This window comes from Lates calcarifer, linkage group LG24 (genome assembly GCF_001640805.2).
Source record: "Lates calcarifer isolate ASB-BC8 linkage group LG24, TLL_Latcal_v3, whole genome shotgun sequence".
Lineage (NCBI taxonomy): Eukaryota > Metazoa > Chordata > Actinopteri > Centropomidae > Lates > Lates calcarifer.
The window spans coordinates 13,026,034-13,052,219 of record NC_066856.1 but is presented as its reverse complement, the minus strand read 5'-3'; the positions used below and the strand labels follow the sequence as shown (position 1 = coordinate 13,052,219).

General features: G+C 44.2%; 1 protein-coding gene across 1 annotated transcript; it reads left to right on the top strand.

Annotated features, from left to right (window-relative positions):
* The first annotated feature begins 794 nt into the window (after positions 1-794).
* On the top strand, positions 795-25,399 carry dipk2ab (divergent protein kinase domain 2Ab). The gene is made up of 4 exons (XM_018673766.2): positions 795-1,294; positions 7,207-8,098; positions 18,935-19,238; positions 22,818-25,399. Exons 2-4 carry the CDS (start codon positions 7,445-7,447, stop codon positions 23,162-23,164), a joined length of 1,305 nt encoding a protein of 434 aa, XP_018529282.1. The 5' UTR covers positions 795-1,294; positions 7,207-7,444; the 3' UTR covers positions 23,165-25,399.
* The last annotated feature ends 787 nt before the right edge of the window (positions 25,400-26,186 follow it).

The window sequence follows — 26,186 nt, the reverse complement described above, 5'->3', positions numbered from 1 at the left end:
TCATTCTCCAGCAGATGGCGGTGAATACAAATGAATGCACGCGGAACTCTTGTGAACTCACTGAGAGACGCCGGGACACTGAATCTCTAGCCTCACTGCTGTCCCTTAGCTCTAAGTAAATCAGTCATGGCTCCTAATTAGTAGTTAATTAATTAGTCGTTTAGGTTTGGTTGTAATGACTTATTTTAATCTTATATTTACTTCAATTGTTGTAGAATTATGATATAATAAATAAATAAAAACGTGAAAACTTTTAAACATGCTTAGATATATGTGTCAATCAGTATTCATAAAGAAAACAGGAGGCTGGTTTTTCTGCCACCGTTTCACAGCCCTATTAAATATTTATAGACAGCTATCTTTGCACTCCCCTCTGTCTCACTCGTGTTATTTTTGCAGGATTCTCCACAATTAAGAATTCAGGGCAATTTTAGAACTGACACTTCTGATGTTGGCCCAGTTATAGCCGCATACTTCCTAAGCAACTGTAGAGCAACCCAGTCTAACCACAGTGCGACTATAACATTTTGTACGTCATCCACTTATATGAACAGTTTTGTGTCTACATATAGCTCCTTTTAATTATCATCTCCAGTTTATTATTTTTTCATATCCGATCATAATATTATTAATTTCAGATTATGTTATTATTTTCCTTAATAGGTAGCTTTTAGGCTCATGAAGGAAGTGAGAAAAAATAGAAATTTGGACAAACTTTGCTCTGGGGGCGGCGTTCCAGACGAGACAATATTAGAATAATCGCTTAGCGACCGCGGCCGTAAACAGCCAGCGGGTGTCGTAAAGGGTAAAGAGGCTGGTGTTGAAAAGAGTCGAAACAGAACCCATTGTGGTGTTGGAGAGGAGTGAGTCGCTGCCTGAGAGAAGAAGAAAAGAGGCAATTCCGTGACCACAAAGGGACTCATGATAAGCGGACTGATATGGACGTTACCGCACAGCACAGACGGTACTGTCCTTTGTGAAGAGGACCGCGTCGTCCACTCGGAAAGATCCGGTATATGAAGAGTTAAGACTCGACATCCCAACTGTTTATTCCAGCAGCTAGCAGGCTAGCTGGCTAGATACCTAGGAGCTAGAAATGGGAAGCCCGTGTGAGTTTGCTTGATAGAGATCTTCGTCGAGCTTTGAAGAAGGTGTTTTCGCTTTGGACACTGGCGGCAGCGATTTAAAGTATCCGTTGCCCGCCTCATAAGTAGCTGCAACTTTGAAGAATGATATCAAGTGAGCGCTAAGCATTTTACTACTACAGACCCGGAGAGGAAAAAAAGTCAGACAGGTTTGTTTCACAGTTGTTTCTTCTCTTTGCACTCCGTGTTGCCATTGAACTACCATTGTATTTACGTGACCTGGCACATTGTTCATTTCAGCAGTCGCTCGTACGTTAATTCTTGCAACCTCGACCTGACTGGTTAAAGAAACCAGCAAAAACTCCTGCGGTTTTCTCAGATTTTCAGTACATACTATCACAAAAGGATGTTTGACACTTTGAGCGTTTCAGTTACTACCACCAGAAATGATTAAATGATAAGATAAAATACAAGACGCCAGTGTTGCTTTTAGAGACAAATTCTTATCAGATGCCCACATCCCCTGAACGGTGACAGGAAGTTTATTATTACCGCTGTGAGAGCTGCTGGTGGTATCATTTTTATAACAATAGAACTCTCTCTTGCACGTAGTAATAATCGATTTATATGTTACCTGCACTGTTGTTAGTCTTCTTATGTTATCTTTTCGTTTATTGCATTAGGGGACATTAGTCACGTCCATAACACATACGCCTAAAGCTAGCAAGGTTAATGTCGACTGGTGATCAATAATGTTAATGCACAAAAATGCAATGGAGTCTTATCATGCTCAATCTCCTACAGCCAGGAAGATGTGGGTAATATGATAGAGAAAATGTGCTGTCCTTTAACCCTCTATACACATGCCACCATGGTTATTTGTGTGTAGAACATATTAAATTATAGCAATGACCTTGGTGACAAGAGTGTATTTATTTGCTTGAGTGACCATTCAGATTTTACATGTTTTTGCATTGCCACCCAATTATTTGCCTTTGTTGCTTTTGCTTGTTCAAAAACACCGTACCTCAACAGGTTTCCACTTGGCCAACTTGATTTGGATTGATTTGTCTTCCTTGTTGGCATGAGCGAACTGGAGGTTGAGCCACTTGCCCATCAGACAGCAAGGCTCAGGCAATGAAAATGAAAGCGTAACTCACAATAATAGCTAAATTGACTTGACCATGAGATTTCTTCGCATAATAATGATTGTATGCTCTTTGCAAACTTCTGCCCTTGATTTTTTCAAGGGAAAATAAATTAACACAACAGTCCTACTGTTTGGTCCAGATAAAGCTTATAATAAGTCCTAAGGGTCGCTGCTTAGAATTAATTTTTCCATGAGACTAATTGTGGAGCCTTTCTGCAAGGTTAGTCGACAAGGGAACTATGAAAGTAGAGGTTCTGCTGGTGGTTGATTTGAATGTTTCTCAACAGGGGAATGTTTTGTAACTGTAGCCTAAAAGCTCCCACAGGAGCAGTATATTTTTTTTTGACCTCCAAACTCAAATCAAGCAGATGAAGCAACTTCTACAACAGATGGAGCTATTTTAGAAGCGACCTTAAAAGAAATAATAAATGTCTGTCAGGTTATCAATCGCCCACTCCAAACATAAACTAAAGCTTGTTTTGGCAGCTTGTTCAAGTGTAGCTTTACTTAGATGACACATTTGTTTTGCAATAGCATTAACATGAGATTTAAATGTATGACAACTTTTCAAACTTTCACAGAGAGATGCTGGCTCGTGAAAATGTGCAGCTGTTTAAATTAAACAAACACATGTTCTCAGTCGAAGAATCCAGACCAAGTCTTCCAGTACGAGTGCGACCTTCCAAGCAGCTGCAGCAGTTTGGCGTAAAACAGATAGCTTTTGATATTCTCATTAAATCTAGCATTTGATTTGGGCCAGAGATGAATGGACTAATGTTCATGTGGGGATGCCGCTAATTGGTGTTTATATTCTGAGGACTCAATTTTCCATTAGGCGTGTGAATGTTACTGTCATTTGTATCTATCCATCACTGTCTGTGTCTTTGCTGTACTGAGGCAATCCAGCTATGGCTGACCCACATCTTCCTGGCTGTAGGAGATTGAGCATGATAAGACTCCATTGCATTTTTGCATTACATTATTTCACAGTCGACATTAACTTGTGTTTAGCGGGGGGGACTTCTGAGCTTTGAGTAGGGCTTCATGGTAATGCCGGTGGTCTCAGGGGGTAGGCACGTTCATGTGCGTGTTTGTGTGTGTGTGCGTCCATTCAGAGATGGAGAACTGCTACTCTGTATTCAAGTGATCCCTTTCTATTCATTTCCACCACAAGAGCAATAACTCAGAGTTTCTCTCACCTTGCTGTCCATTAGCTATACATTGGCTAAATCTCTTTTTGCTCTCTCTCTTTTTTGTACCCCCTCCTACACTGTACACAGTCCTTTTCCCCACTTTCTCTTTGCACTCTCTTTTGCATTTCCAATGGAATTAATCAAGCATGTTCATGTGTGGCTTGACTTCATTATATCATAATGAAGTTTAGCCTCAGGTGCAGTGAAGGAAATGGGTTAGCCTGAAAGTAGCCTTGCCCTCACACACCATTATCTGAAACCAGTTTTACACAATGAGCTGTGGAAAAGATTATTGAGGAAGGAAAATTTCTTTTTCAATCCTGTCTTTTTTTTTTTTTTTTTATCTATATTCTGTCAGAGTCTAAGTTTAATAAAAGTTGAAGTATCAGGATATTACAATGTCATCTTCATCTGTCCCGACCTTTTGTCATTCTGTTTTAAGCCAACATGGGGCCTATTGCTTCATCTTGCGCCTTTTCTGTCCCAGTAATGAGCCATTTTGCGGCTCTTAACATCTGCCAAACTTGGAACATTTTGAATGCAAGACTCATCTCCCATGCATGAGGAGTCAGGCATCCTTTGATTTGCCCTCTTTTCTTTGCCTCTCTTTCGAAATGCTCACCGCCATACTTTGTAGACTGAGCACGCTGAAAAACTTTCTTACCCCACTTTTGGCAAGCGGCTGTGTATGATGAGAGGTAATTTGGTGCTTATTCTATACAGAGTTCTCTCTTCTTGGTATGGTGCATCCCTGCTTCCTAGTAGAGTGCGGAAAGGGGAGGGGGTAGTAATTTAAAACACAAGTTTTCTGTGGGCACAATGAAGTTCGTCCAAAAGAAAACATTGCTTTAAATTTCACTGCCCTTCTATTCTGGTGGGTAACATCTGTGTTAGAATATTAAGCATCTGGCTTTAATTTAGAGCTTAAAATGAACTTTACCCTTGTCAAAAACCATGAGTAGGCAGCCTTGCTACAGAACCCTATACAGTCTGCCTTCCTCTCTGCATGTCCTGTTAAATAACTCTCATCCATGGGGTGGCATAGAGCAGTAGAGGGAGTGAGACTGATAAATAAGTGGTTTTGCAGGTGTAAAATTCACAAGAAGCAGTCGAGTGGTAATTACCAGGGAAAAATATCCCCTTCCTAAATTACCATGCTATCCTCCCAATAAAGCTGAATGTTTTGGTCTCTTTCACACCATTACTGCACGTGTAACAGCAGCAGCAGGCTATAAAAACGAATCTAGTAGCATTTCAATTCTTATACTCTACTGCCTCATGCTAAACAAAAAGTACAGGATCAAGAATAAGCCATCAGTATCAGACTCATGCGTTTTACTGTCAACATTTAAAGCATTTTACCACCTGAGTTGCCTCTCATTAACAGAGAGAAACTTCTGCATACATAGCGACGGAGGCACTATGTATCCTCCTTGTGTTAGCTGCAAGCTCGTGCACCTCATTATTCCATGCCGTCCAGGTCTTGTTCTGGTGCTTGTTCCAGCTCTCCCTTGCTTTCTCTCAGAGCTGAAGAGGTGAACATCTTTTCGGGCACCTTACGTCCTCTTTGAGCCTCTCACTGATCCTTGGTAAATCTCTTATCTGCTCCCAAGATCTTGCCGCCACGTCTGCACCGTGACTGCCTGTGTCAGAAGCTAAATGGCACTTGAATCAAAATCGTATGGCAACAGGATATTTTTTTTTTCCTCAAGCAATCAGCTTCCTCTTCTTGCTCCCTGTAGTAGGAGGCACAAGGCAAACATCATTTTGAAGTTGTTGTTTTCACACAGACTTGATTTTCTTATTTCCCATTTCCCAATACATCTTCCTTTTCCAATTTATTATGAATATCTTGTAGAATTTGAATGAGTTTTTTTTCTAGACACTGTTAGATTATTGTATTGGCCTTCGTTTTTAGCTCATTCTGAATGAGGCTGAGGTTCATTTATCACACTGGAGGCATTCTGTCAAAGTCAGCCAGTTTCTTTATTTGGCTTGTTCGACTAAATGCATGACAAATTATCTTTTTCACTTTTTTTCTCGATATCTCAGGTCGGGGAGGGCATCAGATAATCTATTCAAAACATGTCCTCATTTGCACAGCCTAAAATGACTATGATTGTGCTTCATTATAACACTAAAATATATAAATAAATGTTGTCCTATGTCTTGGAAAATTGGTGACATATTACGATTAAGATTTACAGCAGCTATTTGGTTTAATACTGAGTTTGATGATTTCTAAAGGAGCCCTGTCACTCTCCTTATCCATGTCTTATTTTGGTAAGAAGAGAATTGTATGCTCATTGTTGAGTTGAATCACATTACTTGCATTTTAGATTTGTGGCAAGAATAGAAAAATGCATGAATCATATTTTTCTTTTCCTCAAAAAAATGTAGTGCAACTGTCTGTAGTTCCCCTATTTGGATATGGTCTATTTTTACATTACTGATGTTGGCCTGATCTGTTCAAGGTATTTTCAGACAGAGAGTTGTGAGGTAAGAACCTGTGTTATTCAGCTTCTTATCCGCAGCCGCACATCTCTCACAGCCGCTGCTCTCTTGGCTGCCTCCGGCCCCCGTGTCCTCCCAGATCTCAGCTGCTTCAATCTGGAAGCAAAAACGCGAGGAACCCATCGACACACACACTAATCACACTAGTGTGCCTGCTCGTTAGCCATGCCCTCTCAAGTCAGCTGTCCTAATAGGCATGTCCTAATGAGCTCTAATTGAGGATGGCTAATTTGCATGGCCTGAGTCATTGTCTTTCTTAAAGCGACTTATACGACTTATAAGACTCATTGCTAAAAAGCTGATTGGGGGGTCTAACATGGCTTCATCACAGGCAGACAGTGAGGGGCTTTCTGAGAGCATTGTTCTCGTACTGTGAGCCCAGATTGTTGTCTCTTTCTTCCCTGCTCAGTTTTTATCATTCGCTTCTCCACTGATGTAGATATGCCTAATGGAGGTATTCACAGATTTCCCCCCCTCCTCCATCGAACCACAAACGTTATTTTAGCGACACCAGCCATTTTCAAAGAAACAACTTCAAAGCATGATTAAAACGAAGCAGGGCAACTCTGATCAAAGGTTAAACTACGCACAGCGTGACTCTTTTCACAATGCAAAGTAAGATTCCTCCATTTCAAGGGAGAAAAGAAAAAAAGATCAAGATTTTTGAGTTCAGTGTAACTGTTGAGGTATGCAGACAGCGCGTGGTTTTTGCTGTGCATGGTAGGAAAAGTGATGGATACTTCTGTAGCTGCAGAGGGAGGTCCTCTGAGGAATCATCCTCCGAGTGCAGCACATTTTATTTATACTAGGAGAGGATGTTGTACATTTCCTCTTAATTTGATCACTGACACTTTATTTTCCCCCTTTTCCATACTTTTATTTATCTTTCTTATGTTAGGGGAGTATACAAGAAATGATTTCCCAAAGAGAAAGAGCTCAAACAGGCACAGGCAGGTTTATTGCATTGGCTCTGGGCCATCTCATTTCAGCTCAAAAAGTAATGAAATCTCTCAAATGACCCAAGCAATTCAAATTTGTGAGACAATTTCATATGCCAGCGAAAGTGCTTCTTTGTTTTATAGGAAGTATCGCATGATAGGACTTGGGTTTTCAAGTTGCAGGCCCAGCAGAAGAAAAATTAAATAAACCTTTCTCACTTGTTATCCATGACCAAAAGGCCAATTTAGTTGTTTATGAAATGTAGTTTTTTTTAATTTGCCCTGATGTAATGAGTTCCCCTCTCTCTTTCTTTGCTTGATTTCAGGCCCGCTGGCTGGAGGTTGCACATTAACACCAAGAAGGGAGAACATGACTCACTGGCTTCTGCCAGAGACTGGCACGGGGCAGCTGTGCCAACCTTGCCCCTGCCTGCCGCTTTAGAAGCTACCCCGATTAACCATGACGGAAAGGCATTGAGGTTAGCTCCCTGACGATCATCTCAATACCTCTCCTCCCTGTCCCCCAAGATCCCCCTTCCCCCCGCCCCTGTCCCGTTCCCCATCATGCTGCGCTTCCTGCCACTCAAACTTGGCCGCCTGTACCGCTGTCTGAAGCTCCTGTTGGTGGTGGGATTGTTTGTCATCTTGTTGATGAACACCCACAACCTGTTCGCCTCCTTCCAGAAGAATGAGCTCACTGACAGAAGATTCATCAACCTCAACAAGTGTCCCGCCTGCTTTGGCACCAGCTGGTGCCGAAAGTTCATGAATGGCCAGGTTTCCTTCGAGACCTGGGGTCGCCTGCGATTCCTAGATGTATTCAATGTCAAGAATGTTTACTTTGCCCAGTACGGCGAGCCCAGAGAGGGCACCCGTCGCGTGGTGCTCAAACGGCTCGGCTCCAACCAGGAGCTGGCCGAAATAGACCAGAAAATCTGCAAGAGGGCAACGGGCAGGCCGCGCTGTGACCTCATCCAAGCGATGTACAAGACTGAATTTGCCCGGATCAACGGCGACGTTCGCCTGCTCACGCCAGAGGTGGTGGAGGGCTGGTCAGACCTGGTGCACTGCCCCTCTCAGAGGCTGCTGGATCGTGTGGTCCGCAGGTATGCTGAGACCAAAGACTCAGGCAGCTTCCTGCTCAAGAACCTCAAGGACACAGAGAGAATGCAGCTGCTCATGACCTTGGCCTTCAACCCGGAACCACTCGTACTACAGGTACCATGTCCGTTTAAGTCTTCTTCCATGTTGCCTTTATAGTTATTTTTTTCATTTTATTTTACTACAGTCTTTGAAGAAAACAACCCGATAAAGAGGTGTCAGTCAGCTGATCTGTGGCACCAGGTGTTTTCAGAGTAGTTGATAAAGCACAGTTCCTGGATTACCTTTGCTGTAGAGAAAAGAAGACCATCAGCACAAAGCAAGCCAGGGTGTTGGCCCACAAAGCCCCCAGTAAATTACAGGGTGGGAATCCTCCCTTTCCTTCCTCTTCCATAGATCTGAGACAAGCCATTACACCCTCCCTAAACTCGAGGCTACATTGAGACTCCGCAGCCGCTATCTGGAGCACAAATGTTCCTTTGCTTAGAATAGAGAAGGGTTTAAGAGCTGTGGACTCCCAAAAGATGAGAGATTTTGGCTGGCGGCAATACAGCATATTTAACACTATATGTAGGGCACCTTTGAATTATTCAAGGATGCATCTGTAAATGGACCAAGTTGTTTTTAATTTTAATATATGTCAGTGTCCACTGGATTCTTGTCATCTGTGTTCCTTTTCCCTCACTGATTTACAAGCAGCCAATCAATTTCAATTTCAATCTGGCATTGACCGTGTCTCGTGAGGGGACAGAACAACAATGGTCATGGCCCATGTAGACATTCAATAACTTACTCTGACCTCCAACTCTCCCACCTCCCCCCGTCCTACACATAGGGCCGGACACCTCCAGGCATTTCGGAGGACAAAGGGCGAGATCAGCCTTTTAGTTCGGTCAATCTATAAAATCTGATTAGCCTTGTGTGGCCTGCCTCCCCTCCCCCTTCCTCTCTTTCTCCTCTCTTTCTTTTTCATCACATCATTCTTCTGTCCACGTCAACCTTCCCTTTTTTTGTGTGTGTACGCTCCACAAATTCAGACCAGATAATTCCATCAGTGTTTTTAATGCCATTATGACCCAGTTGAGAGGCTCAATGAATCACCCTCCTTGCCCCCCTCCATCAATATCTCACACACAGAATACACACACATTGTCTACAGCTCTCTACACTCCCTGCTCCATGTATCCTTTTGCATGTTTACAGGGGACTCATGAATTGTTGATCTCATCCTGAACTTGTGACCTGTGGGCATAAGAAAGGAACTGTAAGGTCTGTGTATGCACCAGGCCTGGGGTAACAGATGGTGAACACGGATTGTGGGAATAGATAATATACAAAGAAATGTGCCAGACATCTCAGGAAATCACAGATCCTGAGTGCCTCAACTGTTCGTCAGCATCAAGTCCAAAAATGAGGCGAAAATTTGCTGAGAGGCTGAGAGACCGTATGCACAAGGTTGGGCAGCAGTAGACCATAAAGAATTAATGGCGTCTATAGAGATTGAACAGGAGACTTGCTGTACTACAACACCTCAGTCTCCTTTTTTGCCAGAGGTTAGTGCTACTATGTGGGGACTGGTTTTAACAAAAGATTAGAAGAATGGGGGCTGGATTTTATGTCCAGGTATTTAATGAAACCTGTTCCTTATTTAAACTATTTATCACCTAGCCTTCTTGTCATGCCTAGAGCGATGCTTCATTTAGCCTACGCCTCTCTAGTAAGGTGGAAAGGACAGTATCACTCAGTGTATAATTTAAGTTTGCCATATTTACTGTAGATGATTTCCTATTGTCACTGGTCGCCAGCGCTGTGGCTTTTTCTCTCTCTCTCCTCTGGTTATACAGTTGAATAATGTGAATAACATTTGTGCTGTCTGCTCAGTGAGCTGCGCTCTCTCTTCGAATGGCTTCTGTTTCCAGTCTTTTGAAGCCACAGGCAGTAAATCGGCCCTGTTTCACTATGAGAAACCAGACCTTCTTTGTCAGTGGGGAAACAATCTGCTGTGTTGTTTCGGGTCTGGCCAACAATGCGTTTTCTGTGCGCTCTGCGCTACACAAGCATGCACACGCACACATACAACACCCCCACTCCTCCGTCACATGGAAGACGATTTGGCTTTGGGGAATAAATATTTTTGGAAGACAAAATGACGACAGCCAAACAAGAAAATCCTTGTGCAATGAGAGGAACCTTATGCAACTTCATCTGTTTTCTCCCTTGTTTCCTCTTAACTGGTGCTGTTTGTCTTAAGGTTGCACAGATACGTTGGACAGCTTTCTGTTACTGTCATCAATCTACTTGAGTCAAGAGGGTTGTCTCTTTGCCAACTGGAGAAATTACATGATGCTGTTTAATTTTACCTCTATTTGACAATAACTTAGTTTGCATGAAAAAGTGAGTAATTTATTCTTCTCATTACCGTAGCTAGAATCTTATTTGCCATCTTTGGCTCCTCTCCTCCAGCTAGATGACTCACTGATTCATCAGGTGATGGTTGTGTTTGATGGAGTACATCTGGCCCAACCTTAAATTAGTTCGATTTAGCCTAGTGCTCCCTTCCAAATCATTAAGCTTGGCGAGTTAGCCAGGAGCATGTGACTGCACTCGCACCCTTTTTGGTCCTCAGCCCTGTCTTGCTCAGTGAAGCCGAGAATAGGATGTGACAGGCCTGTGGGGTTAACTCAGTCAGCGGCACTCTCATCTCCTCCAGACTCAAATCTGTGCTCTCCCAGATACACCGCGCCCCCCTCCTTCTCTCTCTCCCTCTTTCTATTACCGTCTCTCCCCACCTTGCATAGATCCACCTCCTCATTCAACACCCCAGCCTCACCTGACACGGAGACATACTCGTCAGAAGGCATGAGCCTCTCATACAACACCACCGTCTGTTTTTCCCAGAACACAGACGTCTGACACTGATACTAAATTGGAGAAGAGACGGAAGACAGAGATTAGAAGGATGACCTTATCTCCTGTTCCTCCTAAGATTTTTGACAGCAGCATTTTAACACAAATACGAAAGTAAACATTCACAGCGCTTTCAGCAAACAACACTAGCAGCTTGTTTGAATTTTTTAAAATGTGGGTGGGTGGGGGGGGGGGGGGGGTGATGCCTCTTTGGTATGCAACTGATTTAATTAGGTTCCGCATAATCTATTACGACGCTCATTCACTTTAGGAAGCTAAGCCAAAATAAACGGGATAAATTCAGGGTTTTTCTTGGCACAAAGCGAGGCGAAGGTGGTACCTCAGCCGTGACCTACTGAACCTTGATGTATTTTTTTAGTAGGAAAATAAATTTAAATGCATCAGGTCAAAAGTGGATGTGCAACCTGCCTACACTGGCTGTGAGTCAGATAATCTTATACTGAATAACTGAAAAAAATTAATGATGATTTGGTATTACTGCATTTTTTTTTTACATACCACCTTATCCATAGAACAATAACAAATATTTTTCAGTGTGGTGCATGAAATACAAATTGAAAAATGAGAGAAAAACCTGTACAAACAGTGCTGCTTTTCTTTATGAAGGTTGATTGTTATTTTACTCTTCAGTGGTGAAACATTAGAAGAGTGAGTAGGACGTGATACTTTTGTACACTAAGCTAAATGCAGCTATCACAAAATTTCTGCAATAATACCTTTTTTAAACAGTTTTTTCCACATGGTTCTGCTATAAGATGGACAGACCTTTTGCCTTTATGTTGACTGCAGGGGGAAAACTCTGCAATCTTACAGTCTGGCTTTCTGGGTCATGCCTCTTTACAAAGAGGATCAAAGCCTGTTTTGTTTTTAGTTTTATTTATTTCTTTTCATTTAATCACAGACACTGCATGCTATCCCGGCTTAAGTGAGAGCCCTTCTGTCTCTCAGGCCGGCTCAGTGACTGAGGTCCACCGGTAAATAGTATTTAAGTTGCTAGTCTGTGATTAGTACCTTTGTTTTTGGGTCTGGGGGATTGTGACGCTCTTAGCACATAAGAGAGGAGGATGTGTACGCCGCTTAACCCTGCTTCAAGTGCTCCCAAACCCCCATTCATTATTCTTATAGGCCTTTGTGTACAGACTGAATCCTGTTAGGATAAGACAGGGAGTTATCTGGGCCCGACTCCCCTCTTTTGGCTGCCCTCGCTGGATGGAGGCCCTGGTGGAAAGGGGAGAAGAGAAGGAGGAGGAGGAGGAGAGGAGCAGAGGGTTTGTGTGAGTGAGTGACTGTGTGTTGTACAAGCCAGAGCCTTGTGGTGTTTTCCCCCATTTGAATGAGCCAGGCTGCTTGTGTTACCATAATCCTTTCTCTCTTTCTCCCTCTCTCCAAACACGAACACACATACATACATACACACACACACACACACACATGACAGCTGTGTTTGGTTAGGTAAATGCCTGTGACTGAATGCCCCCACCTCCTGCCCTCATCCCACCCACCGGCTCCTTTTTTAGATTTCTCGCCCCACCCCCCAGCCTCCCAGCTTCCTACTGTTACAGCCTGCAGCCACCCCCAACCTACCTCATACCCAGCTCCTGAAGATGCAGTTCTACAACGCAGGAGAGTCTAACCCCATTCACAACTCTCCCTGGGCCCCTTAAGATGACCAATATGGATCAGTAACGAGTGGCTTTTTACTGTGCTATGTCCCCTGGAGAGCCTTGGACCTAATGTTAGAGCAAAATATGCTTTCTAGCACATCAGCTTTCTTGCAGTAATAAAATAGTCCACTGCATTAAAGCGTCAGGGACCTAGTTCTTGTCAGAAAATACGAGAGGTCAGGGATATACTGTAGCATCCTCCAGTCTTTAGCATTTGTACCCTTGCAAATGGTGAAATTCCTCACTGGTAGTGTGCATGTTAAGATACCTGGTCTTAGAGTGGCTCTTATTATGTTTGAGGTCTTTTCTAGCATGTGAGATACTCAATTGCTTCTGTCTTTGCTCTGTTCTGCAGAGGGGTTAGAGTGCAGGGTCAGTGACAGGCTCCCTACTTGCTACACCACCCGGCTGCCCCCGAGATAATTGGCGCCAGCTCTGAAATACACAACCCTTGATGTAGGCCTCAAACCCACAGCCCTCAGGTCTGAGGCCAAGTTTCACTTGGGTTCCTCCCCAGCCATGTGGGCGGCAATACCACCTACACTGAGTCAACACCACTGCCTATGACTTAATACATTCCTCGTCTTCCAGCGGAGGGGATTTATGAGGTGGCTCTGTGCACAGTGGCTCAGGTTCAGGTCGGCAGAGGGTTTCAGCTATCAGCTAGCAGCGGAGTGTGTACTAGCAACCCAGAGCTGCACTGTCCTATGCTCTCATTTCTCATCCTGCTCTCATTCTCTCTCCACAGAGCAGAGACCTGCAGAACTCAGCTAACCCATTTCTATCACTGCTTGGCGGAGCACGCTCTTTCCCTCCGTGCTGAACAAGCCAACTGAATGTGGTCTTACTCAGATTCTCCACCTGACCTCTTGGTTATGATTTCTCATCTGAGCTCAGTGTTTTTTGACCTCTCACTTTCTTATTGGCTCTGACTTCTCCACACATGTGTGCACGCATACACGCCCAGCAGTCCTTTCTAAATTCAGTCTTCTTCATTCAATGATTTTCTCCTCTCTCCCAAGACTGCTGCCAACTCGACACACTGTGACTTTGCACTCTTTGAACTGCATGTCTGGTAAAGAAAGAGGCAGGGCCTATTCTAAATTCAGATACATACACTTTACAGTCTCTGTCTCTCACTATTCTTCATTCTCCAGATGCACACATACTCTCCTCAGCTTGGTGCTCTGACTAGCCATTTCCTGGCTTCCATGTGTGGAACAGACAGCATCACTGCCCTGTATTGCAGGGGTTGGGGGTGGAACAAAGTGAGACGGGGTGGTGAGCAGGGTTAGCAGGAGAAGAGGCAGCGGCAGCAGCAGGAGACGAGAAAAAGAGAAGAAAGGGGTTACGCCATGTGTGCCAGGATGAGGAGTTAGCGCTGGCTCCCCTGTGGGGCCTGTGCTCTCGCTGCGGACTAACTGACTGGATTTTAAACTTAAATGGCCAGCAAAATGCCAGACGGGGCTCGCCACACATCCTCCAGACACACAAGGTCAACAGGAGAGCAGCACAGAAAGCGACAGGCTTTTTCAAGTCCAGCTTGGCAGACCCAGCCTTGCAGAGCAGATGTGACTCTTTCTTAACGCTAAGCCCCTTTGATAAACAGGCTGAATAATGTTCATTTTGCAACATCAGGGTTGAAAGGGTTTTTTTCTGTTGCTGTGGTTGTTGTGTCTGATCGAACGTGCCTGTCCGCCACACTTCCTCAGCTTCACTGTTTGATCCCCAGACTCTTGACGAGTCCTGTCCCAGCTTGTTTGCTGTGAAGTGGGGGGGGGTTTGTTGCGGACAGAAAATGTTGAGAATTTGCACCACACCCTGCTCAAGGCTTTCACAAGCTGCACACATGAAACACTTCTGTGGCAAACTACTAATTTCCTTCTCGCTGTTAAGTAGTTGTGGTGGCAGGATGAAGGCGACTGGTTCCCTGCGTTTATAAAAACAGCTCTGTGTGTCCACTGTATTTGCGTGTATGCGCGTCTGTGTATGTATACGCACGTTTGATGGACAAGTGTTCTTAACAGGCTAGCCAAGGCAATATCTTGGGAGCTGGTCGTGTTTACTCGGCCCCTGAATAGAGGTTGTTATCAGCCCTGGTCACGTTGCATGTTCTCATTCACACGCACTCAGATCCAGTTTCACATAGACATACACACACATGCACACACGCACAAAGAGCCTCTTTCGAACTCTCTCACACACGCACACGCCCACGCCCTCCCCCGAGTGGCCCAATAGAAGGGCATGCCTTTGTCAGCAGATGTCAGGACGCAGGTGTGTGTTCCTGTGCCTCTCGCTCCATTCGTTTCATCCTCTTCTCCAGAGGCTGCCCATTTGTCTGTGGCCCTGTTTCATTTCAGCCCACTCCAATCTCCCCCCAAGAGGATGCCAGTGTGTCTGTTGTATTACAGGGAGGAGAGCGGAAAGCACAAACACCCCCCAGTCAGTGCTGCTCTAGTGCAATGGCGCAACCTTTAAGATTAGATTAGTCAGACTTGGGCCTAGAAGTCACCGTGAGGTCGTCTTTAATGAGAGGAATCTGTTTTGGTCTGTTTTCCACCCTCGCTTTCATTGTCTCCTGAGCCAGCCTCATTATTTCTGTAACACTGCAAGAAACCCTTGCAAAAAAAGAAAAATTGTACAGAAAATAAGAGTGTTTGGCACAAAGTTCTATAAGTTAAAGGTTTTCCTAAGCAGAGGATAAAAGGTTTTTATCCAATGACAGGGACAAGAAGTGATAAGACCTTTTAAAGCCATAAAAGTCGCTGGGATGTGTCATTGGCAGTTTTGCACCCTCAGCATTTTGCAATAGCATAACATCATCGGGAGACGACTTGTGAAATTCACTACCTGTGCAGTGCCCCGCACATACACACATACAGTACCTCCCAAGTCTGCTCAGAGATAGCGCAGTGGATGTAATATTAGGCTGGGTTTTCCAATTTATTCACCCCCCCCCTTCAACGCCTCATTGCAAACGTTAATGACTTCTGCAGAGTAACCGTTTAAAGAGTGCTAAGGGAGAATGATTGGTGGGACACGTGGAGATTTATCAACTTCTGCAATGGGCCGAGTTTGAATCCAAAGCTCAGGTGCCCACTTCCATGTGCCTGCCTGCACTGTTCAGTAGTTCTCACCTTTAGACTTATTGCATATAAAACTTAAGTATAGGAAACTCATAAAAATAGCACCAAGGTATGAGTTGTCAGGACCCCGGTAATTGACGCAGCGCAGTGAGGCTGTCAGCGCAGTGAATGAGCGACATCTACGTTAAGAACCGTGGACGAGGGCTGCGCAGACATGAAGGCGTTCTCATAACAGCCGTTGACAGTGTCTGAAAGTAGCCGTAGGGCATTCATCCTTCCCCTCCCTCCCATCAGCCATCCCCCCATCTGCCGCCGCTCTACTTTTGCTCCCATTCAGGCTGCAACCTGACAACAAAGAGAGAGATGTGTTTAGCAGGCAGGTCTTTGCTGGTTTATTCCTCCTGTCCACTGGAGCGGAGAAGTGAAAGACACTCTGTTTGTCTCTCCTGTTTGCCGTCTCCATCGTATTCTCTCTCTTCTCTCCTTACTTGCTCTCCCCCACCACCACTGCCACCCCTTTCCCCACATCTATCCATCCACCCTGCAGGGGTGAGAGAGGGAGGATGGTGTTTCACAAAGCAGGTTTAGCTGTAAATTGGACAGGCTAAGTTTTGTCAACAAGACCAAGAGCTGCTTAGATTTGCAGCAACATAAAGCGATCGGAGGTTTGAATCTGGGTCAGAGGGAAGTGGGCCTAATAGGGATGTACCACCAACTGATTCAGCTTCAACTTAATCTTTCTATACCAACATCAAAAATTAGAAAGCCATTTTAGATATTTAGCCTGTTAAGTCTCTAATCCCCAAAATCTCTCGTGTAGGAATGCCTGTTAGCTAGCAATAGCTCAGTAGTCTGGGATTGTCTCCTTTCCAGCCTGTGCTCAGTATGTGGGAGTGCAGTCAGCCCACCATTATCCTTTGTTTCTTGGTATCTACTGGAATTCCTTTTGAGACATGTCTGCTTCCCTCAGATTCTTCTTCCTGTCAAGTTTGTTACTTCAGAAAATGTAGAGGAAGGCTATTAAGCCAAGAGTTTTTTGGGGAAGTTGGGGTGAGTCATTGCCAAGTCTAAGGATGACAAGCACAGACAGACAGACAGGCTGCTGGAAGCCAGTAGTGCTTCCTGGACAGACTTTTGTCTGGCTCACAATTGATTGGGTCACCTCAGGGAAATGGGCTCAACCATGACTGCACTGCATGCAACTTATCATTGTCCTCCCCTTTCGGTGGTGGATCTTTCTTAAAACTGATGGGAACAAGAGATACCTAAGGTATAAATTAGTACCACTAAAACAGACTGTGTTAAAGTGTGCCTTTCTCTCTGTATAGAGTCTAAAAAGTTGGGAGTCATAATTGTTGCATGAAGATCTTGATTTTTTCATCCTTAAGACTGTTTCAAGGTTGTTCGTCCACTTAAGGACCCATTGATAAGAATTCTTAGCCCTTCTTTGGACTTGCATTCAGCTTGTTGCGTCATGTACTATAGCACAGGTGGGATCCATATGCTTTGGCCTTCAATACACTCAGCAAATTATAGCCTAGTCAAGGGGTATAATAAAGGAGCTTAAGAGCGGCATAGTTAAAGGAGTTTCTGAGATAAAAATGTCTCTACGCTAGTCAGTAGTGTAATAATGAACATGGAAATTGCTGCATAGTTATGCGATCACCTAGCCATGGTTTCTTTGTCACATATACTTCCCCCGTGCCACATTCTCTATGTGGCAGAGGTCTTTTATATACAGCAGCTGCATGGCCGGCCGGGGGTTAAAATGTAGGTTTTTAAATAATTTGTATTTCATTAAAGTTTAAAGGGAATTAGGCCAGCCATGCATATTTAACACCCCCCCCCCCCCCCCGACAGAAATTCAAAGCTGGCGATGTATTGAATTTCAACGAGTGTAAAGTAAGACGCAACAGTCAACAGCAGTTCACACCTTACCTGCAGTAACACAGTGTTTTTTTCCCTGCCATATCTCAGATGCGATTGAGTTTCAGAGAGGGAGGGCTACTGAGGCCTCTGTGAAACATGAGCGCTCCTGATTCTCTTTCTGTGTCTGTGCAAGCGGCTGCCTGCCAGAAACAGCAGCCTAAGAGAGATTTGTTACATAGGAATTGCGGGCTATCATTAAACTAGCATATGGCTGGGTGTTTATTGTGAAAGATAGAGGCCTATGGCAGGGGAGGTTTATTGTAAAAGATGGGAGCTTATCACTTGTAGCAAAACTCATGTGGGCTGCACAGAAGTGGGATTTCATTCTATTATTTTTCATTAATTTGTCCACCCATTGTGAACAGCCTGTGGCAATGAAATAGACTAGGAGAAAAGAAGGAGATGTAAGGAAAGCGTGAGACACCAGAGCTCATGGAGAGAGATGGAAGCAGTAATGAGACATACAGAATCCAGTCCCTTAGCAGCTTAGCACGTTTGCCAAATGCAGCTGCTTCACGCCCAACTCATTTAAGTTGTCCGTATGTGTGTGTTTGCCTGTTAATGTGTGTGTGTTTGCCTGTTAAGAAGTTTCCACTTGACCTTGAGTGACTGCAGATGATGGTGCATGTGTGCCTGTTTTTGTTTGACCTCAATAAATTGGGTAAATCTGAGAGAGATTAGGGCATTGTGTGGCAGCAATGATACCACTTCCTGCTAGTGGTATTACCTTGTTATTATTAATCAGTCTTAACCTGTAATACACAGCAGTTTCTTGTCAGCTCGCCCAAACTGCATTAACTCGGTTAGCCAACATCATGCAGCAGTTTAAATCGCCCCGTTGCTACATCACAACACATAAGGCTTTCCTGCTAACTGCTGCTACCACAAATCACCTCCTATCAGTTCTCTGGAAGCACTGAGTATAGCAGCGTACATCAGCTCATAGCTGTAGGGCTTTAACACAAACTGGCCCTTTTCTTTTATTAAATTTAATCCGTTATACCCAGTGCTGGCTCCGTTTCACGTGATCCTCTGGCAGATTTTCAACTGCTGTGCTTAGAATTGTGTATCCAAAATTACCCAAGGCTGCACACGTTTGTGTTTTTTTTTTTTGTTTTTTTTTTTTTTTTGGTCTTTCTTTCTGTATTGCAAGACTGATTTCTGTGCAAGATAAACAAATATTTTCTGACAATTTGAAGGTTCTCCCAATTCATGAGTTAGCCTCTGGTTTTCAAAGCCAATGGGGTATTTCTGTCAGCCAACTCCACACTACACAGCTTGACTCCTTTTTATCTATGTTTTGAAATCAACGACTTCTGTTCTCATTTGTTTCTCCTTCCCAGAGCTTTCCTTCAGACGAGGGGTGGCCATTCGCCAAGTACCTGGGAGCGTGTGGGCGTGTGGTAGCTGTCAACTACGTGGGCGAGGAGCTCTGGAGCTTCTACAACGCACCATGGGAAAAGAGGGTAGACTTGGCGCGCCAGCTGATGGACATCGCCGAACAGCTCACCAACAACGACTTTGAGTTTGCCCTTTACCTGCTCGACGTCAGCTTCGATAACTTTGCGGTGGGCCCACGCGATGGAAAGGTCATCGTTGTCGACGCCGAGAACGTCCTTGTGGCGGACAAGAGGCTGATCAAGCAGAGTGAGTGGCGGCGTCCATCATAGCGTGAACACATGCGCTCTGTTTGTGTGGGTGTCCATATGTCTGTGAATATGCCTAATACAGCTTATTCCTCCATTTGCCATGACAGTTCCTCTTTGTTCACAAACCTACATGTGTATCACACATTTAAACATTATCAGCCCTGGAGCCACATAAGAAGAGAAATGCTGCTTATTTTTTACAGGACAATATTTATATCAACACTTAAGACCACTTCACACTTCTGAAACTGTCACTGGTGGTTCTATACTTCTCTTAAACTGTAAAAAGTGCAAATTATCTATTCATTTTATTCATAATATGACTCCTCATACAGCAGTTGTTCCTCCTTTCCATCGTCTAATTGCATATCACAGCTTCTAAAAGCCAGAGTGCGATTCAAACAATGACTGCAGCTTGGATTCTCTAGAAAACACTCCACTTTATGTCAGAACTATAACTGCCAACTGTGGCTTATGAGGCACCGTCAAAGGTTTGAGGAAGGCCTCAAGGGACAGACAGCTGTGGGCAAATCTGCATCACGCTTGAAGCCTCCTCTCTTCTAAGAATACACTCCTCCAGCAACCCTTCTGCCTTCGACGCACTCGTCCCCCATCAAAGCAAAGATCGTTCAGATAACGAGCCATCTCCGCTGCCCTAGTTTTTTTTTTTTCCTCTCAGAATAAACCTCATAACAAGGACGGAGAGAGTGATACATCACACACTCAGTATGGCAGTCTCCTATCCTTCAGTCCCCCCTTCCTGGGGGCTACTTCAGAGAGAGGGACGACCACCCAGTCAGGCTCTTAGATTTGTCCCCTCCTGTGGAAATCCTATTAAAGTGATAAACTGTTGTGTCGCTAGGTGTTGAGGTTCCGCCATTGTGCCCTGTGACAGATATGAACCATTGTCTCGGTGTGTGTGTGTGTGTGTGTGAAATTCGGTGTGTGTGTGTGTGTGTGTATCTTTTCTGGTTGAAGGGGAAGCATTGTGATGAATTTATTCCTGAGATAAAGTGCCACTTTGCCAAATTACAAGATTCGACACCAGAAAACCGCAACTAGATGTACAACATGTCAAGGTACACCAACATGCCCTGTAGTTTCTCCCCTTTGAGTTTGTACTTGATTTCCTGTGTGATTATGTTGGTGTGTGCCATGCTCAAAAATGTGTATATTTACCTTATTGCCAGTAGCTGCAATTTTCCACCCTGACACACTTTGCAAGTCCTGAAGCACAATCCAGGTTGAGAGTCCCTTTGTCTGGCCGACACATTTAGAGCTTGACAACTCAAGCTGCTTACCCTGGCCATTCAGAGTTTAAGCCTCAAGAATGTTTATGTGCGTGTTGTGTGTTTGTGGGCCAGGATCTGTTTGTGTGTGCGTGCCAAGCGGCGGAAGAAGAGGGATGACAGCGGTAATGAGCATTACGAGGTCACGGCCATGTGTCGGACAGCAGTAGGAAATAGGCGCGGTAACCTCCCAAGGCTCCACAAGCAGGGAGTCCAATCCCTACAATTAGAGGCCGAGTCTGAAAGCGAGTTCAAGTGTGTGGTGCGAATCTCATCAGTCTAAACTGAGGCCAATTGATTTGCAAATCAAACACGCAGAAAGCCATGCGCCGTTCCGCCCTCTCGTTACAGGCATCCATATTGATGCGGCGGGTTTTCGCGGCGAGATAAAATGCATGCCGTGTTCAAGTTTGTGCCGTGCACCGTGTGTTTGCACAGTCCAGTGGTGCGAAAGGAGCTATTCCCCATCATTGAGTTTATAGCGTTTGAGGATGGTTTCACCCCCAGTGGTTTTTGGAAACACATGCTGTATAATGTAACATACACTCACTCTCATTCTCCTCTCTCTCTCTCCCTCACTGGCTTATACAAACACACACACATACACACATCTCTCTCCCTTCTTTTACTTTCAATAAAGCACTCAAACACAGGCATGCATTGTGAAAACGGGGCTCGTATTCTTGACTGCCACCAGTAAGGCCACGCTAACGAGCATTTCAGGCCCAGCATCCCTTCTCAGCGCGGCCCTGGAAAGGCAAACGAGTGAGGTGAATGTATACAAGTCTGACCTGAGCTCCGCAACATGGAAGATTCCAGAAATGCGGGAGATGAGAGAGGCCACCTTGTCCATTGCTTTTCTGCTCATTTGAATTGGAAATGATTTTGTTTGCTTTGGAAATGTTGTAGCTTTGTTATAGTCAGGCCTGCAGGAAGAATAGAACAGAGGGGATTGAGGTGCAAGTAAACAGACCTCAGACTTCTTTCAGCTTTTAGTTGAGTCTCAAAGTGCTCTCTTTTTCTTTGCTGTGCTCATCTTCGTCCTTGAGTATGAACCTTCTCCTCCCTTCTGTTCTTTTTAGGCTTATTTTTTTCTGAGAGTGAGTGTGTGTGTGTGTGTGTGTGTGGTGTGCGCGCGCGCACGCTTGCACACACGCGCATGTTGAACAAGAATGGGACACTCTCCTGATGCCATCTGTCAATCAGTGCCGAGGTGTGATGCATGGCCAGCTCTGAAACATTAATTGCTTTCACCTCACCTTGCTCCTTATGCACGTATATCCTTATGTACGTGTGTGCGTGTGTGTGTGCGTGCGTGTGTGTGTGTGTGTGCGTGCACACTCATGGCGCGCATACACAGGCAGATCCATCTTCATCACCTACAATGATTGAGGTTGATGTGCCCCTCCTCTTTGGGGGGGCCACAGGGGCCCCTTGCTAACAGGGCAGCGTTGGATGTTTGATTGAGTTGTTCTGATGAGCTTGAGGAGAAGTGCATTACAACACTGATACACTGATTACGTGTTTGCACCCTCTGGGATGCCCTACCCCCCTCCCCCTCCCAACAATGTTATCGATCTGCTTTTTAATGCACAAACCAATAGCTCTCTCATCATTCCAGGTTATTTTCTTGGCTCCCTCTTTTCCCCCTCACAATCCTCTAAAGAGAAAAAGCAATGTGAAATGAGCTGGAGAAAGAATTTTATTTGCTCAATAAATCTGGAAAGTGGTTCATTTCTGTCAAATGAAACGGTAGATGAGTTGTTTGGCTATGTGCTTTGAAAAAGAATTTCCTGTTAGCGCCCGTGGGATGTCAAAAGTGGCACCATGGTCCTGTCAGCTTGTGGTCAGGTTGATTTCTTGGGTAATAATTTGTACAAACCACCAAAAAACTGTTATTCTTCTTGGTCAGATGCAGCCAAATAGTTGATTGTAATCACTTGAAATCGGTCATGTTTCAAATTTCATGCTCTTATTACAGAAAAAGATCTCAACTGTAAACTATGCACTGGTTTGAATTGTTAAGTTACTTACAAAACATGTATAAATGAATGTTGCTCTCTGTGTGGCTGTATAATTTTCATCAGACAGACCTACATATCCTGATCTCATTACATATTCACCTAATAAAGGCCGTAAGAGACAAGCTTATGATCCAATAAATGCTTTCATATATTTTAAATGAATGTTATGCATCTGCGAGTCTATCAATATTATTGAGTATTTTTTACGATCAGTATGTTTTTATAGCAGTGTGTTAATTTAACTGTCTCTCTACCTCCCTCCAGACAAGCCAGAGAACTATGACGTGTGGTACGAGAGCCGCTTTGAGGAGTGTGACAGGGAGGCCTGCCTGTCTTTCTCCAAGGACTCCCTTTGTTCCAGGGTCACTGTGGACCACAACTACTATGCCGTGTGCCAGAACCTGCTGTCGCGGTACGCTACGTGGCGGGGTACCACCGGGGGCCTCCTCCACGACCCCCCTGCCCACATAGCCAAAGATGGACAACTGGAGGTTCTGTTGGACGAGTGTACCAAACCCAAAAAGCGCTACGGACGCTTCCAGGCAGCCAAGGAACTGCGCGAATACCTCACACAGCTAGCCGCCGCCTCCTCCTCCGCTACGGCCAGGTAATGAATGGAGTCGGCGTTAGCCTTAAGCACTGAGAGACTGAATCCTGTACTCTTTATCTCCGGACTCTTGAGATCCTGGTTCTTTGTACATGATGTCATTCGCTCCCTTTCGTGCGTGCCGGAGCAGGAAGGTGTTAGAGGTCTTGCATCAGGAAGTGTAAGAATCAAACTTCAAAGCAGATTTGTTAAAGCTTGAGCTTTTACCTGACTTTGCTCCTGTGTGAAAGAGGAGTGTGGCGCAAAGAGATTCTGGTTAGAGCCGAGATAGAGAGGGGATAGAGGTAACCTATCCTCCTCCCGGGGTGGGCCTGCCATCTCTTGGGGGAGGGGTGGAGGGGAGGTGAGAAAGGGCTCTGGTAAACACATCCCTCGCTGGACACCAGGCTAACGCAACCCAGAGCATCCAAGCAGCAGCAACAACAACAACAGCAGCAGCAACATCGCACAGCCCTGACCACATCCATTTTGCTGTTCACCCCTCAATCCATCAGAACTGTTGTGTTTTATAGCATTGAACCCTAACACCCGTTTCATTTTGCCCCCAGGATCTCTTGTTTTTGTTTTTTTGTTTTTTTTCTTTTGTCAGGGCTGAATTTAAGTAGATTGGTGCGTTTACATTTTTGCTGTGCCATGGCTTTTTTTTCTCTCTCTGTAGCATGGCTGCAGGGAAGATGGAGGTAGCATGAATCTCCCGCTGTCAGGCAGCAGGGAAGGCCGAGCTGCTGCAGGTAGGGAGGAGCAAGGCAGGGGGTCGGGGGGGGGTTGGCTTTCGTGCAAGAGAAAAAGAAAACCCTTGACGGCTATATAGGAGTAATTTCCTGCTACTCCAATCAATCACTCAATTTCCAGGTTCCAGGATTGTGGCAATCATCTTTTCTTTTTTTCTGAGTGTTTTTTTTCCCTTTAATAGGAAACCAGAGAGAGTGAGACAGCAGCACATAGGAAAAAGGAAAGCGGTAATTAGACAGCGGTGGTCCCTTGATGCAGTTGTGCCTATACCAAAGAGGCTATATGTGATGTTAAGAACCCCGAGCAGTATAGAGTGACAGCGCCTTTCCCTCCAGTTGTTCCCCGTTAGAGCTGTCCAAAGGAACATTAATGTGTACACAATCTCAAATGAGCTGGCAGCCCTGCATACTGATTTTCTCTTCAACAAGAACCAAGACATTGGCAGTACTTAGTGTCACATAAGCCCTTCTGCTTTGTTAATATCCCATAGGATTGATAAATGATGATCAGCTAGGCCCAGGCATGCTTTTCTTCAACAATGTGGAAAAAAGCTTGAGTAAGGAAAAAAAAGGGGAAGACGAAGTGATTCTTAAGAGGAGTAGAAAACACGATAAAACTGCAGAGTAGTGGCCTCTAGAGCCAGATTCGCTTTAAATGTCTGTAATTGATCAATGAATCCCATTGTCAAAGTTCTCCCACTAGTGTTGGGTGCCATAAGATATATCAAGTAAATGGTATAAAAGGGAATTGGAAATATACTAAATTTTTTTCTCTTTGCTCCAGAACTGGCTTCTGACCTGCACTGTTAAATTTTGCAGCCCAGAAATTTCAGTTAAATATTTAAACGCACAGCACCACTCAGAGGGCGGGTTGATTTTACACTCAGTGGACCAACAAATGAAAGCATAATCACAAATATAGGCTAATTCGGTAATGGATTATGAGAGATCTTACTCAACCTTTAAAAAAAAAAAAGAAGAAAAAAAAAAGAAATGAAAGAAAAAGAAACCCCCCTCTCTGGCCACACATTTCGTACGTCATCTGTCTTGATGACTCAGACTCTAATTGCCCAGTGGAGTGTTGTGTAGCACGGTCAACAGACAAGGCCAATAATCAAGTAAATGTGAGCCACTCCATGTACGACAAAACTAGAAAAAAGCACAGCAGTTGCTTTTTTGGCCTTCTGCAAAACCAGGAGAGCTGATGTGTGACTCTTTGTCAGTTTGGAAAAGCAATAAAGAAAAGTTTGGCTAATGTATTTCTGCTTTTGAAGCACCCCCTCCTTTGTTGTGTCAGATATATTTCAGTTTCCCCTGTCTGGAGGAACCTGGAGGGATTTGTACGTGCATAACTAACTGTTCACTTTTGTACTGTAATTTTTTCTTTGAGTATTATATCAGCAGTGTCTGATTTTTCCTGTGCCTTTCATTCAAAAGTTGTATTTACAACTTTTAGTGGGTTTAAATATTAAAATAAATGAAGATATATATATATATATATAGATATATACACTTAAACTCTGTGTGGACTCTTCTTGATTGCGTCTCAATCTTCTTTATGTAATTTACTGTGCAAGTTACATATTGCCTTTAAATTTTGATTCACTGTGGCACAGCTGGATGTCAGTGTTTGCCAATTCCCATTCCTTTTTTCTCATTCCTCCTTTTTTGGTTTTGATCTTTCATATCTTCATCTCTCCCTCTAATTTGGATCCTAGCCTGGGCTCCCTTTGTTGTGCTCTCCACTCGACTACGATGCAAGTCCTTCGCTTTATTCCATATTTGGGGAGATCATTTTTGAAACAGTTTACCGTGAATTTTTTCTTTTACAAGGACATTAGATTCAGTTTTAAAAGCCAAACATTCATAGGAGCTGTAATCATAAAAACACAAGACATATAATGTTGTATGCTTACACACATGCAAAAAGACTTATTGCCACTTGGATTTTACTTTTCAGCTAAATTCTTTCCTACTCATTATTTTGTGTGTGCGTGTGTGTGTGCGTGTGTGTGTGTGCGTGTATGCGCATAGTATTTTTGGTGAGTGTGGTCTTTGCTAATTCAATAGCTCTTCTGTCTCTCTCTGTCTGTCTTGAGCCAGCTCATGCTTGTAGCATAAAAGCCTGTGGTGGAACAAAGTAGTGCTCGAGCCAGAACCAAAATTAGAAACTACATGACGGACACTCTCTGCCTCTCTTCCTCTTTTTTTCTCTCTCTCTCTCTCTTCTTCTTCTTCTCTGTCCTTCTCTTCCTGTGGTCATTTCTATTCCTCCACCTCTTCCCTTCTCCCTTC